The sequence below is a fragment of the Oncorhynchus mykiss genome, chromosome 8 (genome assembly GCF_013265735.2).
Source record: "Oncorhynchus mykiss isolate Arlee chromosome 8, USDA_OmykA_1.1, whole genome shotgun sequence".
Lineage (NCBI taxonomy): Eukaryota > Metazoa > Chordata > Actinopteri > Salmoniformes > Salmonidae > Oncorhynchus > Oncorhynchus mykiss.
In genome coordinates, this window is record NC_048572.1 from 14,264,187 (window position 1) to 14,281,645 (window position 17,459).

The 17,459-nt window shown below is 44.9% G+C and overlaps 2 protein-coding genes across 4 annotated transcripts in view; both read left to right on the top strand.

Annotated features, from left to right (window-relative positions):
• LOC110529438 (probable E3 ubiquitin-protein ligase RNF144A-A) overlaps positions 1 to 6,596 on the top strand; it is a 42,904-nt gene extending 36,308 nt beyond the window's left edge. For all 3 annotated transcript variants that reach the window (XM_036984819.1, XM_036984820.1, XM_021611610.2), the window contains 2 exons: positions 321 to 410; positions 3,816 to 6,596. In XM_036984819.1, the coding sequence (XP_036840714.1) occupies positions 321 to 410; positions 3,816 to 3,947 (222 nt within the window). In that variant the 3' untranslated portion in view covers positions 3,948 to 6,596. The remainder of the gene's footprint in view (positions 1 to 320; positions 411 to 3,815) is intronic.
• Positions 6,597 to 7,474: 878 nt separating this feature from the next.
• On the top strand, positions 7,475 to 16,862 carry LOC118965598 (extensin-like). Its single transcript, XM_036986827.1, has 3 exons — positions 7,475 to 7,645; positions 15,037 to 15,765; positions 16,182 to 16,862. The coding sequence occupies exons 1-3, from the start codon at positions 7,475 to 7,477 to the stop codon at positions 16,860 to 16,862; spliced, it is 1,581 nt and encodes a 526-aa protein (XP_036842722.1).
• The last annotated feature ends 597 nt before the right edge of the window (positions 16,863 to 17,459 follow it).

Below are 17,459 nucleotides of genomic sequence, written 5' to 3' on the forward strand. Positions count from 1 at the left end.
AGGTTCATTTTCTCATTCTGTCATGGAAGTAATTATATTTAGGCAATTACCATGTCATTTACGGTTTCTTTGATTTTAGATTTCCACGTGGGTCAATTTATCGGTGAATTCTGAATGTATAATTCAATAGATAACCATTTGAACAGAAAATATCAACACGTCTAATCTACAAGTCTAATCTAAGTGTGTCTTGTCAAAACATACATATGATCTCGGCCAGTGTCCATTTTTCTAGTGGGCCTGCCCCCACATTTAACCCTGACTTTTAAAACATGTAATCCAGGCTTTAACCCTGATAGTGATTCTTTCTCTCTCTCCAGGACGACTTCCTCCTGATCCACTACGATAAAGGGCCATGCAGAAACAAACTGGGCCACTCCAGAGCTTCAGTGATCTGGCACCGGACACAGGTACTGTATTGTAAAAACTAAGCATTAGTTGGCTTTAGCTCAGCGGGCTAACAATCGTCTGGCATGCTGGAGTTCCGGGTTCGAACCCAGTCAGTCACACAGGTTAGCTGTGGCAGCAGTATCTACAGTTGAAGTCGGAGGTTTACATACATTCTTCCAACAATTGTTTACAGACAGATTATTTCACTTAATATCACTGTATCACAATTCCAGTGGGTCAGAAATGTACACACACTAAGTTGACTGTCCTTCTAAACAGCTTGGAAAATTCCAGAAAATTATGTCATGGCTTTAGAATCTTCTTATAGGCTAACTGACATCATTTGAGACATTTGAGACAACTGGAGGTGTACCTGTGGATGTATTTCAAGGCCTACCTTCAGACAGCAAAGGACCTTGTGAAGATGCTGGAGGAAACAGGTTCAAAATGATCTATATCCACAGTAAAACGAGTCCTATATCGACATAACCTGAAATGCTGCTCAGCAAGAAAGTAGCCACTGCTCCAAAACCGCCATAAAAAAACAGACTACGATTTGCAACTGCACATGGGGACAAAGATCGTTCTTTTTGGAGAAATGTCCTCTGGTCTGATGAAACAAAAATAGAACTGTTTGGCCATAATGACCATCATTATGTTTGGAGGAAAAAGGGGGAGGCTTGCAAGCCGAAGAACACCATCCCAACCGTGAAGCACGGGGGTGACAGCATCATGTTGTGGGGGTGCTTTGCTGCAGGAGGGACTGATGCACTTCACAAAATAGATGGCATCATGAGGTAGGAACATTATGTGGATAAATTGAAGCAACATCTCAAGACATCAGTCAGGAAGTTAAAGCTTGTTCGCAAATGGGTCTTCCAAAAGGACAATGACCCCTAGCATACTTCCAAAGTTGTGGCAAAATGGCTTAAGGACAACAAAGTCAAGGTATTGGTGTGGCCAACACAAAGCCCTGACCTCAATCCTATAGAAAATTTGTGGGCAGAACTGAAAAAGTGTGTGCGAGCAAGGAGGCCTACAAACCTGACTCACTTACACCGGCTCTGACAGGAGGAATGGGCCAAAATTCACCCAACTTATTGTGGGAAGCTTGTGGAAGACTACCCGAAACGTTAGACCCAAGTTAAACAATTTAAAGGCAATGCTACCAAGTACTAATTGAGTGTATGTAAACTTCTGACCCACTGGGAATGTGATGAAAGAAATAAAAACTGAAATAAATCATTATTTCTACTAATATTCTGACATTTCACATTCTTAAAATAAAGTGGTGATCCTAACTGACCTAAGACCATTTTTACTAAGATTTAAATGTCAGGAATTGTGAAAAACTGAGTTTAAATGTATTTGGCTAAGGTGAATGTAAACTTCCGACTTCAACTGTATGTAGACCAATCCCCCACCTGCCTGTCCAGTTACAGGTCCTTGTTTTCATACTATCTGCCTGTCACTGTAGAAGGAGGTCTTGGAGGAGGTCTAAGACAACATTGGGACAACAATTGTAAAAAAAAAATGTGTTTGAATGTGTCTGGCCACACTAGTTCCTCTGTAAGTCTTATGTAGGTTTAACACCTAACTGCTTCATCAATATTTAAAAGGTGTTGTTGAAAGCTCTTATCCCATTAGACTCAACACTTAACACTACCAACACAATGATTTTTATAACAGCATGTTGACTGTTTATCATCAAGGACACTAAGTGATGTATATACAGTGCCTTGCGAAAGTATTCGGCCCCCTTGAACTTTGCGACCTTTTGCCACATTTCAGGCTTCAAACATAAAGATATAAAACTGTATTTTTTTGTGAAGAATCAACAAGTGGGACACAATCATGAAGTGGAACGACATTTATTGGATATTTCAAACTTTTTTAACAAATCAAAAACTGAAAAATTGGGCGTGCAAAATGATTTAGCCCCCTTAAGTTAATACTTTGTAGCGCCACCTTTTGCTGCGATTACAGCTGTAAGTCGCTTGGGTATGTCTCTATCAGTTTTGCACATCGAGAGACTGACATTTTTTCCCATTCCTCCTTGCAAAACAGCTCGAGCTCAGTGAGGTTGGATGGAGAGCATTTGTGAACAGCAGTTTTCAGTTCTTTCTATGGACAGAGTCTCCCACCTCAGCTGTAGATCTCTGCAGTTCATCCAGAGTGATCATGGGCCTCTTGGCTGCATCTCTGATCAGTCTTCTCCTTGTATGAGCTGAAAGTTTAGAGGGACGGCCAGGTCTTGGTAGATTTGCAGTGGTCTCATACTCCTTCCATTTCAATATTATCGCTTGCACAGTGCTCCTTGGGATGTTTAAAGCTTGGGAAATCTTTTTGTATCCAAATCCGGCTTTAAACTTCTTCACAACAGTATCTCGGACCTGCCTGGTGTGTTCCTTGTTCTTCATGATGCTCTCTGCGCTTTTAACGGACCTCTGAGACTATCACAGTGCAGGTGCATTTATACGGAGACTTGATTACACACAGGTGGATTGTATTTATCATCATTAGTCATTTAGGTCAACATTGGATCATTCAGAGATCCTCACTGAACTTCTGGAGAGAGTTTGCTGCACTGAAAGTAAAGGGGCTGAATAATTTTGCACGCCCAATTTTTCCGTTTTTGATTTGTTAAAAAAGTTTGAAATATCCAATAAATGTCGTTCCACTTCATGATTGTGTCCCACTTGTTGTTGATTCTTCACAAAAAAATACAGTTTTATATCTTTATATTTGAAGCCTGAGATGTGGCAAAAGGTCGCAAAGTTCAAGGGGGCCGAATACTTTCGCAAGGCACTGTATCTGTATATTCAGTGTCAGAAACCACAGGTGGTTGGTGCCACCTTAGTTGGGGGGCTCATGGTTTCCATGTGTTTGATGTCATTCCATCCACTCCGTTCCAGCAATTATTATGAGCCGTCCTCCCTAAGAAGCCTCCACTATCAGAAAAACTGTATGTTTGCCAATCCTGTCTGTCACAATGTAGATTTATATTTGAGGAACTACTGCCACCTTCTGGATATTCAGTGTACTAATTCATGGGCAAGTGAAAGATTGAATAATGTTGTGTTGATGCATCATTGTACTACTTACTGTACATCACTTCCCTCCGGTGTCTATGTGATGTCTGGGTTAAAACAAGCACCTCATGAATCCCATGTTACAACTGGTGATGTTAAACGGGCTTAGATACATTTGGTTGATTGCTAATGTGTGTATGTTGTAAAATCATTCACTTCCACTTGCGCTCTCTCTCTCTCGCTCTTGCTCTTTCTCTCTTGCTCTCTCTCTCTCTCTCGCTAGTGTCTCTCTATCGCTCTCTCTCTCGATCTCTTTCGCTCTCTCTCTCTCTCTCTCTCTCTCTCTCTCGTTACTGGCTCTCTCTCTCACTCTCGCTCTCTTTCTCTCTCCAGGTGGTGGGGATATTTGCTGGCTTCGGTCTGCTCCTACTGGTGGCTTCTCCCTTCCTCCTCCTAGCCACACCCTTTGTTCTGTGCTGCAAATGTAAATGCAGTAAAGGAGATGACGATCCTCTGCCTACCTAACCAACCCTGCCCTGGACACAGGGTCAGGTCAGCTCACCTGACAGACAGGGGCACCAGGCCTGTTGATGGACAGGGTGTTTGGTGTTTGGTTAGTCATCCACTCCTTACAGTGTTTTAATCCCGCACACCGGCCCAGAGGACTCTTAGGGATTGATGGGTTTGTCGCTGGGGCAGCACAGTGCAAGTGGAAGAGGAATATTGACTTTGGGCGGAGCCAGCAAATTGGGTTGTGGGGACACTCTAAACAGTGTAGTTTTGATGTGATGTGTTAAGAAGGACCGGACCTGCAGAGGCGAGGAGGACAGAACCACCAGTCAGTGTTGGGCTGGGTTGGTTGTTGCTTCAGAGGTCAATCTGGGATTGGTGGTTATAGCTCTGTCTATGTGTGTCAGGTTCAAGGTTAAGGTTATTTGTACAACTGTCTTGGTGCTTGTTTGGGGGACTGCAAATATAATGTAGGTATATTTGGAGGGAGCAGCCTTGGCTATCAGCCACGGAATGTGGAAGTGTCTCCTATAAGGGTAGATACTGTGTCCCAAGTGACAACGTATTCCCTATATAATCCACTATTTCTGACCAGGACCCATAAGGCTCTGGTTAAAAGTAGTGCACTATTTAGGGAATATTTACTTACCAACCGGTTCTCCCTCTTCAGCTCTTGAGCTTTGTATAAGAACACAAACAATATCAAGGATCTCATCAGAGAAAACCATTTCAGATTATCCGTTTGTATCATGTAAATCTCTGAGGATTCACAACGTCCCTCAAATATATTTTGAACGTTTTGTTTTCTATTATAGACTTGCTGGGAAAGATTTGTCAGATAAAAGATGAGACTATTGTTCAACATAACCTACAGGATGCATGGCTACTATATGCTTGAGGATGTCATATAATCTCCTCAGATTATAAGGAGTCAACTTTACCACCATCTTGAATTTACTGCCCGTTCTCCCGAAGAAAAATATGTGTAAATGGGCAAACTTCCTTTGCAACTATTTACCATAGAATAATTTGCTAGAATCGAGAGTGAATGGTATAACATTGATCTTTCAGTATTTATATCAACACAGTGGAATAAACAGCATCCCAGATGTAGCAAGCAGGAGTCGATTCCATTTCAGTTAAATCAATTCAGGAAGATAAATGAAATTCCAATTTCAATTTTCCTCATTGCTTCTTTGAGAAATATTTGGAATTGGAATTTCAATTTACTGAATGAAAAGGAATTGACCCCAAACCTGGTCGCAAGTGCTAATGTCCACTGAATAACCCATTCTGTAGCAGCTCAACCTACTTCTGTTATATTTACTAGCAGTGAAACCTCTTTACCCTTTAATGAGTTAAACTAACCATCTTATATTAGACAATGCACTTGAGTTGAGGTAGCCATGGTGCCACAAAATGTCTTTCAAATCTACTTTGATATGAGTGTGATTGATTCACACTCCCTTTTTACCAAAATGCTCTTATTTGATATTGTACAATTCTGAACACTACTGTTATTTATCCTACAATTTGTCACATGTACTACTAGCATTCTCCTGTTACGCTCCACACCAATTATGTTGAGAAAGACTTCATTGCTTGCGTGTTGTATTTTTGTGGATAGAAAAATATCAGAATAGTAGCTTTACTTAAAAGAATTCTGTGACACAATGACAATGGTGTACATTCAGGGTTTAAAAAGTGTACAAGTATTCGATCACATAGTTTTTTGTATACGGATATAATCTCATCCCCAGGTTCAAGCGCTATGACAGAGCGAGAGCCAGCAAGTGGACTAGATTAATATGGATGTATTTCCATGATATGATTTCAAATTTTTAAATGTACTGCTTAATTGATCATTTCACGGTATTCTGTCACAAAACCTGACCAATTGAGTCAGACTCCAAATATGGGCTCAACACATCTTGGTCCAGTTTTATAGCAGCAATTGGGTCAATACAGCAGGAGACTTATCTGAGAAATGAGGAGGTGTGTGTGTGTTAGGGGGTGGGATCAGGCTAATAGGCTTATTTATAATTGGTGGTCAAGTTTTTGGAGTCAAATGTAGCCAAAATGATCCTTTAAGATCTCTAGGTCAGGACCACTTGTAGTGTGTGTTCACTTCCATTTTAACTTATTCAGTTTGTTTGTATTTAGGGGGTTTTATGTTTAAAGAATATTGCATTGCACTCAACTAATTATATTTAAACTGTATGAAGAACATCTTTGTTACTGTAGCATTTCTGCATATGAGTTCTGTTATGTTAAATGGATACTTCGGGATTTTGGCAATGAGGTCCTTCATCTACTTCCCCAGAGTCAGATAAACTCGGGAATAGTATTTTTATGTCTCTGTGTGCAGTTTGAAGGACGTTGCTATCTAGCGCTAGCGCAATTGCTAACTAGCCTTAACACCATGCATGCTAGCAGATACCATAGACTTCCAGCCATTGCGCTAACGCTAGTTAGCATTGCCAAAATCCCCAAATATCCATTTAAGTTCTTGTTCAGATGTTTACATACTGTACATTTGTTTGTAACACCACATACTTTAAATAAAAAGCACAGTTAGCTTGTTCTGGTAGCAGGTATTCTTGGTTATGTGCTTTGATGGAATCAAATTAAATGGAATCAAATTAAATCAAATTCTACCTGTCACTTGCCGAATGCAACATGTGTTGACTTTACTGTGAAATGCTTATTTACGAGCCATTTCCCAACAATGCAGAGTTTTAAAAAAGAATATTAAATTGCTAAATAAAAAAGGTAAATAGTAATAAAATAACATTAACGAGGTTATATACAAGGAGTACCGGTAATGAGTCAATGTGCAGGGGTACCAGGTATAATATGTAGGTAGGGGTGAAAGTGACTAGTCAAACAGGATAGAATATAAACAGAATAGCAGGGGGAGTATATGGGCCTCCTTTCAGACACTGTGGATGGTACCAGAAATAATTGTAAAGTAACAAATATGTGTTAAAGATTCTCGAGTCAGAGGAACAGAAAAATGCAGCAATAAAGAATCAAGCACATCATCAATCAATTTGTTATACATCAATCTTGTGCAAGGCGTCTTGCACATCACTAGTAGAAAGTTGTTGAAATGAAAAGAAAGAACTGCAGAGGGAAAGGAAGATCAGATGTTTCGATGCAGTACTCTGTACTATCATCTATAGAGTGGAGTAGGACAATATACAGTGGGACTACAAGTAATGTACAGTTAGACTATATTAGTCACACGTTATGGTAACATAGATGTTTTAATACATGCTTTATGAAAACCACAATGTCACCACTCTAATAAGTAAACTATTACTGTTTATCCCTGAGAAATAACCACATTGAAAACTCAGTACACAGACATACCGCCATCCTCTGCCCCTCTACAGTTAATCATTTGAAGAGCAGACCTAACACACTCTGGACCTCTTGACACGAACAGGCTCCCCCAGCCCAAGACGGGGTGGCGGAACCTCAACATCTGCTGTGTGTGGTCTAATCCGAGCATCTAGTTCTGTGTCCCTGGACCACGCATGGTCTGGCACGGGGACCCGCAGGGGCAGGTGGGCAGCTGCCTCCCACGGCAACAGTTCAACACCAAACCTAATCAATTCATGTGCTTCTCCACCAACTACCTCGGCCATCTGTCCGGACCTGAACTACACACCACACAGGAACACAGCAGCGCTACGATGTTCACTCCGGTGCACACAGAACGACAGAACTCATGATCAGAGGCTAGATCCCATGTTGTTATCTAACTAGAGATGTTGAAGACAATGCTGGTACAAAGGAGTGGTGTGTTTACTGCCTCTTGGTTTCAATCTACTGAGTGAAATATTGAGGGTGGAAGTTGGGAGTAGGGAGCTGAAATACTGTTTTACAGCCACAAGAGGGTATCCTTAGTTTGGATTTCGTTATGTAACCACTGCATCTAACAATGTGCCCAATTGCTCACATGGTACATTGGCTTTGTGACTGTATAACGTTTATTGTTTACTTTCTGTTTATTGTAACGTTTATTGTTTACTTTCTCTCCCTTTAATTATTTCATCCATGTGCAGAATATCCTCCAACCAAAACCTTCACACCATTCACAGCAGAACAGCAGGAGTGAGCAGAGAGCTGGAACTGAGGGCCTTCATATCCCCAGGTGAGCTGTGGGAGCCTCTGGTCAGCTTACCATTACAACCCTCCCTGGCTTGACTGTCATAGACTCTGACAAGCACATGTGCGAGAGGGGGGGGGGGGGGGGGGGGGGGGGGGGGGGGGGGGGGGGGGGGGGGGGGGTTAGGTTACAAAGTGAACATGGATCAAAGCAGAGCATTTTATCTCCATTACGGAGCCCCTCACTACATTTTGTATTCTGCCAATCTGTTGAACCAGCCGGATATTAGAAAACCTGGGTGGGCAGAGATGGAGGCAGTGTTTGGTTTTAAGGAACAAATAGCTGCGACAGAATGATACCTACTAAACAACACTAAACACATACTAAACAATACTAAACACACACTAAACTATAATAAACACATACTAAACAACACTAAACGCATACTAAACAATACTAAACTATAATAAACACATACTAAACAACACTAAACACATGCTAAACAACACTAAACACATACTAAACACATACTTAACAACACTAAATGCATACTACACAATACTAAACACATACTAAACAACACTAAACACATACTAAACAACACTAAACACATACTAAACAACACTAAACAACACTAAACACATACTAAACACATACTAAACAACACTAAACACATACTAAACACATACTAAACAACACTAAACAACACTAAACACATACTAAACAACACTAAACACATACTAACAACACTAAATACATACTACACACATACTAAACACATACTAAACAACACTGAACACATACTAACAACACTAAACACATACTAAACAATATTAAACAACACTAAACACATACTAAACAACACTAAACACATACTAAACAATATTAAACAACACTAAACACATACTAAACAACACTAAGCACATTCTAAACACATAATAAACACATACTAAACAACCCTAAACAACACTAAACACATACTAAACACATACTTAACAACACTAAATGCATACTACACAATACTAAACACATACTAAACAACACTAAACACATACTAAACAACACTAAACAACACTAAACACATACTAAACAACACTAAACACATACTAAACACATACTAAACAACACTAAACACATACTAAACAATATTAAACAACACTAAACACATACTAAACAACACTAAGCACATTCTAAACACATAATAAACACATACTAAACAACCCTAAACAACACTAAACACATACTTAACACATACTAAACAACACTAAACACATACTTAACACATACTAAACAACACTAAACACATACTTAACACATACTAAACAACACTAAACACATACTAAACACATACTAAACAACCCTAAACAACACTAAACACATACTTAACACATACTAAACACCACTAAACATATACTAAACACATACTTAACACATACTAAACAACACTAAATACATACTAAACAACACTAAACAACACTAAACACATACTAAACAACACTAAACAACACTTAACACATACTAAACAACACTAAACATATACTAAACACATACTAAACAACACTAAATACATACTAAACAACACTAAACACATACTAAACAACACTAAACACATACTAAAAAGCACTAAACACATACTAAACACATACAAAACAACACTAAACACATACTTAACACATATTTAACACGTACTAAAAAATACTAAACACATACTAAACACATACTAAACAACACTAAATGCATACTACACAACACTAAACACATTCTAAACAACACTAAACACATACTAAACAACACTAAACACATACTAAACACATACTAAACACATACTAAACAACACTAAACAACACTAAACACATAATAAACAATATTAAACAACACTAAACACATACTAAACAACACTAAACACATACTAAACACACACTTAACACATACTAAACAACACTAAATGCATACTACACAACACTAAACACATACTAAACAACACTAAGCACATTCTAAACACATACTAAACAACACTAAACAACACTAAACACATACTTAACACATACTAAACAACACTAAACACATACTAAACACATACTTAACACATACTAAACACCACTAAACATATACTAAACACATACTTAACACATACTAAACAACACTAAACAACACTAAACACACACTTAACACATACTAAACAACACTAAACACATACTAAACAACACTAAACACATACTAAACAACACTAAACACATACTTAACACATACTTAACACGTACTAAACAATACTAAACACATACTAAACACATACTAAACAACACTAAACGCATACTACACAACACTAAACACATACTAAACAACACTAAACACATACTAAACAACACTAAACACATACTAAACACACACTTAACAAATACTAAACAACACTAAATGCATACTACACAACACTAAACACATACTAAACAACACTAAACACATACTAAACAACACTAAACACATATTAAACACACACTTAACACATACTAAACAACACTAAATGCATACTACACAACACTAAACACATACTAAACAACACTAAACACATACTAAACAACACTAAACACATACTAAAAAAACACTAAACACATACTAAACAACACTAAACACATACTAAACAACACTAAACACATACTAAACACATACTAAACAACACTAAACAACACTAAACAACACTAAACACATACTAAGCAACACTAAACAACACTAAACACATACTAAACAACACTTAACACATACTAAACACATACTAAACAACACTAAACAACACTAAACACATACTAAACACATACTAAACACATACTAAACAACACTAAATGACACTAAACACATAATACACCATATTAAACAACACTTAACACATACTAAACAACACTAAATATGCATACTACACCACACTAAACACATAATAAACAATATTAAACAACACTAAACACATACTAAACAACACTAAACACATACTAAACACACACTTAACACATACTAAACAACACTAAATGCATACTACACAACACTAAACACATACTAAACAACACTAAACACATACTAAACAACACTAAACACATATTAAACACACACTTAACACATACTAAACAACACTAAATGCATACTACACAACACTAAACACATACTAAACAACACTAAACACATACTAAACAACACTAAACACATACTAAAAAACACTAAACACATACTAAACAACACTAAACACATACTAAACAACACTAAACACATACTAAACACATACTAAACAACACTAAACAACACTAAACACATACTAAACAACACTAAACACATACTAAGCAACACTAAACAACACTAAACACATACTAAACAACACTAAACCACACTAAACACATACTAAACAACACTAAACCACACTAAACACATACTAAACAACACTAAACCACACTAAACACATACTAAACAACACTAAACCACACTAAACACATACTAAACAACACTAAACCACACTAAACAATACATAAGTAAAGACTTTGATAACTGATGTGGAAGTGGTTATTTAGTACCATGTCAGCCTTTAGATGTAGTTATGTAATACTGATTAAATTATATTTTGTCAATTAAATGACCTTAAATTATCCAATTACTTTTGCAACGTAGAAACAAAAATAAGCTATGCAAAATGGCGATCCTGCAACGTGCAGCCCCGCAATTATATATTTGGCGCAAGCACGCTGGATTGAGATTTTGCGTAGCTAATTGTATTCTTGCGTTGTGTACATACATACATAAGATGTAAATTAGGCTTAACAAATGCATGTAAAGCTAGCCTGTATCCTTATTGTCCTTTTTGTCAATCATGTATAACCAAACAGATAGGCAGTCTAACCTGTGTTGAAAAGCTCTCTGGGAAGCAGGTCTCTTCTTTAGTCATACATTTTGTTATTTTGAATGGCTCAGTGTATAGTGTTCATTGTTGCAGTCAGCCACTCTTACCTCTTCACTGTGTGGCAGCCACCATTCAGACTGCTGGTGGAGACAGGTGCTGGTCATTCTGTCAGAGCCATGGCTTCGCTCTCTTCAGAGCCCCAGTGACACGATACAGCCTCCCCCTAGTCTCTCCCAGTCTCCCCCTATTCTCCCCCAGTCTCCCCCTATTCTCCCCCAGTCTCCCCCTTGTCTCTCCCAGTCTCCCCCTATTCTCCCCCAGTCTTCCCCTATTCTCCCCCTAGTCTCCCCCTATTCTCCCCCTAGTCTCCCCCTATTCTCCCCCTAGTCTCCCCCAGACTCCCCCTATTCTCCCCCAGTCTCCCCCTATTCTCCCCCAGTCTTCCCCTATTCTCCCCCTAGTCTCTCCCAGTCTTCCCCTATTCTCCCCCAGTCTTCCCCTATTCTCCCCCTAGTCTCCCCCTATTCTCTCCCAGACTCCCCCTATTCTCCCCCTAGTCTCCCCCTATTCTCCCCCAGTCTTCCCCTATTCTCCCCCTTGTCTCCCCCTATTCTCCCCCAGACTCCCCCTATTCTCCCCCAGTCTCCCCCTAGTCTCCCCCAGTCTTCCCCTATTCTCCCCCTTGTCTCCCCCTATTCTCCCCCAGACTCCCCCTATTCTCCCCCAGTCTCCCCCTAGTCTCCCCCCACCCCCCCCCCCCCCAGTCTCCCCCTAGTCTCCCCCTATTCCCCCCCTAGTCTCCCCCTTTGTCTCCCCCAGTCTCCCTTAGTCTCTCCCAGTCTCCCCTAGTCTCCCCCTAGTCTCCCCAGTCTCCCGCTCGTCTCCCCCAGTTTCCCTCATCCTCCCTCTAGTCTCCGCCTTGTCACTCCCAGTCTCCTCCTAGTCTCTTCTAGTCTCCCCCTAGTCTCCCCTGGTCTCTCCTAGTCTTCCCTCACCTCCCCCTAGACTCTCCTAGTCTCCCCCTATTCTCCCCCTAGTCTCCCCCAGTCTTCCCCTATTCTCCCCCTTGTCTCCCCCTATTCTCCCCCAGACTCCCCCTATTCTCCCCCAGTCTCCCCCTATTCCCCCCCTAGTCTCCCCCTTTGTCTCCCCCAGTCTCCCTTAGTCTCTCCCAGTCTCCCCTAGTCTCCCCCTAGTCTCCCCAGTCTCCCGCTCGTCTCCCCCAGTTTCCCTCATCCTCCCTCTAGTCTCCGCCTTGTCACTCCCAGTCTCCTCCTAGTCTCTTCTAGTCTCCCCCTAGTCTCCCCTGGTCTCTCCTAGTCTTCCCTCACCTCCCCCTAGACTCTCCTAGTCTACCCTTAGTATCCCCTAGTCTCTCCCAGTCTGCCCCTAGACTCTCCTAGTCTCCCCTAGTCTCCCCTAGTCTCTCCCAGTCTTCCCCTATTCTCCCCCAGTCTTCCCCTATTCTCCCCCTAGTCTCCCCCTATTCTCTCCCTAGTCTCCCCCTATTCTCCCCCAGTCTCCCCCTAGTCTCCCCCTACCCCCCCCCCAGTCTCCCCCTAGTCTCCCCCTATTCCCCCCCTAGTCTCCCCCTTTGTCTCCCCCAGTCTCCCTTAGTCTCTCCCAGTCTCCCCTAGTCTCCCCCTAGTCTCCCCAGTCTCCCGCTCGTCTCCCCCAGTTTCCCTCATCCTCCCTCTAGTCTCCGCCTTGTCACTCCCAGTCTCCTCCTAGTCTCTTCTAGTCTCCCCCTAGTCTCCCCTGGTCTCTCCTAGTCTTCCCTCACCTCCCCCTAGACTCTCCTAGTCTACCCTTAGTATCCCCTAGTCTCCCCTAGTCTCTCCCAGTCTGCCCCTAGACTCTCCTAGTCTCCCCTAGTCTCCCCTAGTCTCTCCCAGTCTTCCCCTATTCTCCCCCAGTCTTCCCCTATTCTCCCCCTAGTCTCCCCCTATTCTCTCCCAGACTCCCCCTATTCTCCCCCTAGTCTCCCCCTATTCTCCCCCAGTCTTCCCCTATTCTCCCCCTTGTCTCCCCCTATTCTCCCCCAGACTCCCCCTATTCTCCCCCAGTCTCCCCCTAGTCTCCCCCCACCCCCCCCCCCCAGTCTCCCCCTAGTCTCCCCCTATTCCCCCCCTAGTCTCCCCCTTTGTCTCCCCCAGTCTCCCTTAGTCTCTCCCAGTCTCCCCTAGTCTCCCCCTAGTCTCCCCAGTCTCCCGCTCGTCTCCCCCAGTTTCCCTCATCCTCCCTCTAGTCTCCGCCTTGTCACTCCCAGTCTCCTCCTAGTCTCTTCTAGTCTCCCCCTAGTCTCCCCTGGTCTCTCCTAGTCTTCCCTCACCTCCCCCTAGACTCTCCTAGTCTACCCTTAGTATCCCCTAGTCTCTCCCAGTCTGCCCCTAGACTCTCCTAGTCTCCCCTAGTCTCCCCTAGTCTCTCCCAGTCTGCCCCTAGACTGTCCTAGTCTACCCTTAGTCTCCCCTAGTCTCTCCCAGTCTGACCCTAGACTCTCCTAGTCTACCCCTAGACTCTCCTAGTCTACCCTTAGTCTCCCCTAGTCTCTCCCAGTCTGCCCCTAGACTCTCCCAGTCTGCCCCTAGACTCTCCTAGTCTACCCTTAGTCTCCCCTAGTCTCTCCCAGTCTGCCCCTAGACTCTCCCAGTCTGCCCCTAGACTCTCCTAGTCTACCCTTAGTCTCCCCTAGTCTCTCCCAGTCTGCCCCTAGACTCTCCTAGTCTACCCCTAGTCTCTCCCAGTCTGCCCCTAGACTCTCCTAGTCTACCCTTAGTCTCCCCTAGTCTCTCCCAGTCTCCCCCTAGTCTCTCCCAGTCTCCCCCTAGACTCTCCCAGTCTACCCCTAGTCTCTCCCAGTCTCCCCCTAGACTCTCCTAGCCTCCCCCGTCTTCCCCTAGTCTCCCCTAGTCTCCCCCTTGTCTCTCCAGTCTGTCCCTAGTCTCTCCTAGTCTCCCTCTAGTCTCCCCCAGTCTCTCCCATCCTCCCCAGTCTCCCCCATTCTCCCCCTAGTTTTCGCCAGCCTCCCCCAGTCCCCCCCAGACTCTACCTGCCTGCCCCTAGCTTCACCCAGCCTCCCCCAGTCTCCCCAGTCTCTACCTGCCTGCCCCTAGCTTTACCCAGCCTCCCCCAGTCACCCCAGTCTCTACCTGCCTGCCCCTATCTTCCCCCAGCCTCCCCCAGTCTCCCCCAGCCTCTACCTGCCTGCCCCTAGCTTTACCCAGCCTCCCCCAGTCTCCCCAGTCTCTACCTGCCTGCCCCTAGCTTCCCCCAGCCTCCCCCAATCTCCCCAGTCTCTACCTGCCTGCCCCTATCTTTACCCAGCCTCCCCCAGTCTCCCCAGTCTCTACCTGCCTGCCCCTAGCTTCCCCCAGCCTCCCCCAGTCTCCCCCAGTCTCTACCTGCCTGCCTCTAGCTTCCCCATGCCTCCCCCAGTCTCCCCCAGCCTCTACCTGCCTGCCCCTAGCTTTACCCAGCCTCCCCCAGTCTCCCCCAGCCTCTATCTGCCTGCCCCTAGTTTCACCCAGCCTCCCCCAGTCTCCCTCAGCCTCTACCTGCCTGCCCCTAGCTTCCCCCAGCCTCCCCCAGTCTCCCCCAGCCTCTATCTGCCTGCCCCTAGTTTCACCCAGCCTCCCCCAGTCTCCCCCAGACTCTACCTGCCTGCCCCTAGCTTCACCCAGCCTCCCCCAGTCTCTACCTGCCTGCCCCTAGCTTCACCCAGCCTCCCCCAGTCTCCCCCAGTCTCTACCTGCCTGCCCCTAGCTTCCCCCAGCCTCCCCCAGTCTCACCCAGTCTCTACCTGCCTGCCCCTAGCTTCCCCCAGCCTCCCCCAGTCTCTCCCAGTCTGCCCATAGACTCTCCTAGTCTCCCCCTAGACTCCTCTAGTCTACCCCTAGTCTCTCCCAGTCTCCCCCTAGACTCTCCTAGCCTCCCCCGTCTTCCCCTAGTCTCCCCTAGTCTCTCCCCCAAGTCTCCCCCTAGTCTCTCCCAGTCTCCCCCTAGACTCCTCTAGTCTACCCCTAGTCTCTCCCAGTCTCCCCCTAGACTCTCCTAGCCTCCCCCGTCTTCCCCTAGTCTCCCCTAGTCTCCCCCTTGTCTCTCCCAGTCTGTCCCTAGTCTCTCCAAGTCTCCCTCTAGTCTCTCCCAGTCTCCTCTAATCTCCCCCAGTCTCTCCCATCCTCCCCAGTCTCCCCCATTCTCCCCCTAGTTTTCGCCAGCCTCCCCCAGTCTCCCCCAGACTCTACCTGCCTGCCCCTAGCTTCACCCAGCCTCCCCCAGTCTCCCCAGTCTCTACCTGCCTGCCCCTAGCTTTACCCAGCCCCCCCCCCCAGTCTCCCCAGTCTCTACCTGCCTGCCCCTATCTTCCCCCAGCCTCCCCCAGGCTCCCCCAGCCTCTACCTGCCTGCCCCTAGCTTCACCTAGCCTCCCCCAATCTCCCCAGTCTCTACCTGCCTGCCCCTATCTTTACCCAGCCTCCCCCAGTCTCCCCAGTCTCTACCTGCCTGCCCCTAGCTTCCCCATGCCTCCCCCAGTCTCCCCCAGCCTCTACCTGCCTGCCCCTAGCTTTACCCAGCCTCCCCCAATCTCCCCAGTCTCTACCTGCCTGCCCCTAGCTTCCCCCAGCCTCTACCTGCCTGCCCCTAGTTTCACCCAGCCTCCCCAATCTCCCCCAGCCTCTACCTGCCTGCCCCTAGCTTCCCCCAGTCTCCCCCAGTCTCCCCCAGTCTACCCCAGTCTCTACCTGCCTGCCCCTAGCTTCACCCAGCCTCCCCCAGTCTCTACCTGCCTGCCCCTAGCTTCACCCAGCCTCCCCCAGTCTCCCCCAGTCTCTACCTGCCTGCCCCTAGCTTCCCCCAGCCTCCCCCAGTCTCCCCCAGTCTCTACCTGCCTACCCTTAGCTTCACCCAGCCTCCCCCAGTCTCTACCTGCCTGCCCCTAGCTTCACCCAGCCTCCCCCAGTCTCCCCCAGTCTCTACCTGCCTGCCCCTAGCTTCACCCAGCCTCTGCCAGCCACCCCCCTGGCAGATGGTACCAGGCTGAGGGTGCTTCTCTTAACCGTAATTACCAGCCAGGGTCCAGATGGAGCCATGCAGCCTCACTGGTCCCTTCATCCGCCATCCTCCCCTCCTTATCTCTTTTTTCCCTCTTTCCGTCATCCCCTCTGCCCATCGCGGGCCTATTTGTGCTGCACCGTGCCTTCCAGCCCACACTGTATGCTTCTATGCACACTGGCTACAGTATGGCCCCCAACTAATACTTATTCTTGACCGTTGAATATTGTGTAAATATTTCACATCCACCACACTATTCACTTGGATTTTCCTTCAAAAAACACGATGGCTCTTTTCATTTATTTACAAAGCAATGGCAAATGGGAAATGTTTTAGACGGGTATGACTCTATCCCTACTTGAGCAGCAGCTAACATGAAAGAGTTGGGTTCCTGAGTCCAGCTGTCTCTCTATCTCCTCTGTCTGAATGCCATGCAGGCTGGTGGCTGGTGCCACTGTGACATTCACAGATGGGGACTCAGAAGA

Coding starts and splice junctions, on each gene's coding strand:
- LOC118965598 (XM_036986827.1), top strand. CDS start 7,475: ATGGTCTGGCACGGGGACCCGCAGGGGCAGGTGGGCAGCTGCCTCCCA. Junction 7,646..15,036: donor GCGCTACGATGTTCACTCCG/GTGCACACAGAA, acceptor GCCTGCCCCTAG/CTTTACCCAGCCTCCCCCAG. Junction 15,766..16,181: donor GCCTCCCCCAGTCTCTCCCA/GTCTGCCCATAG, acceptor GCCTGCCCCTAG/CTTCACCCAGCCTCCCCCAG.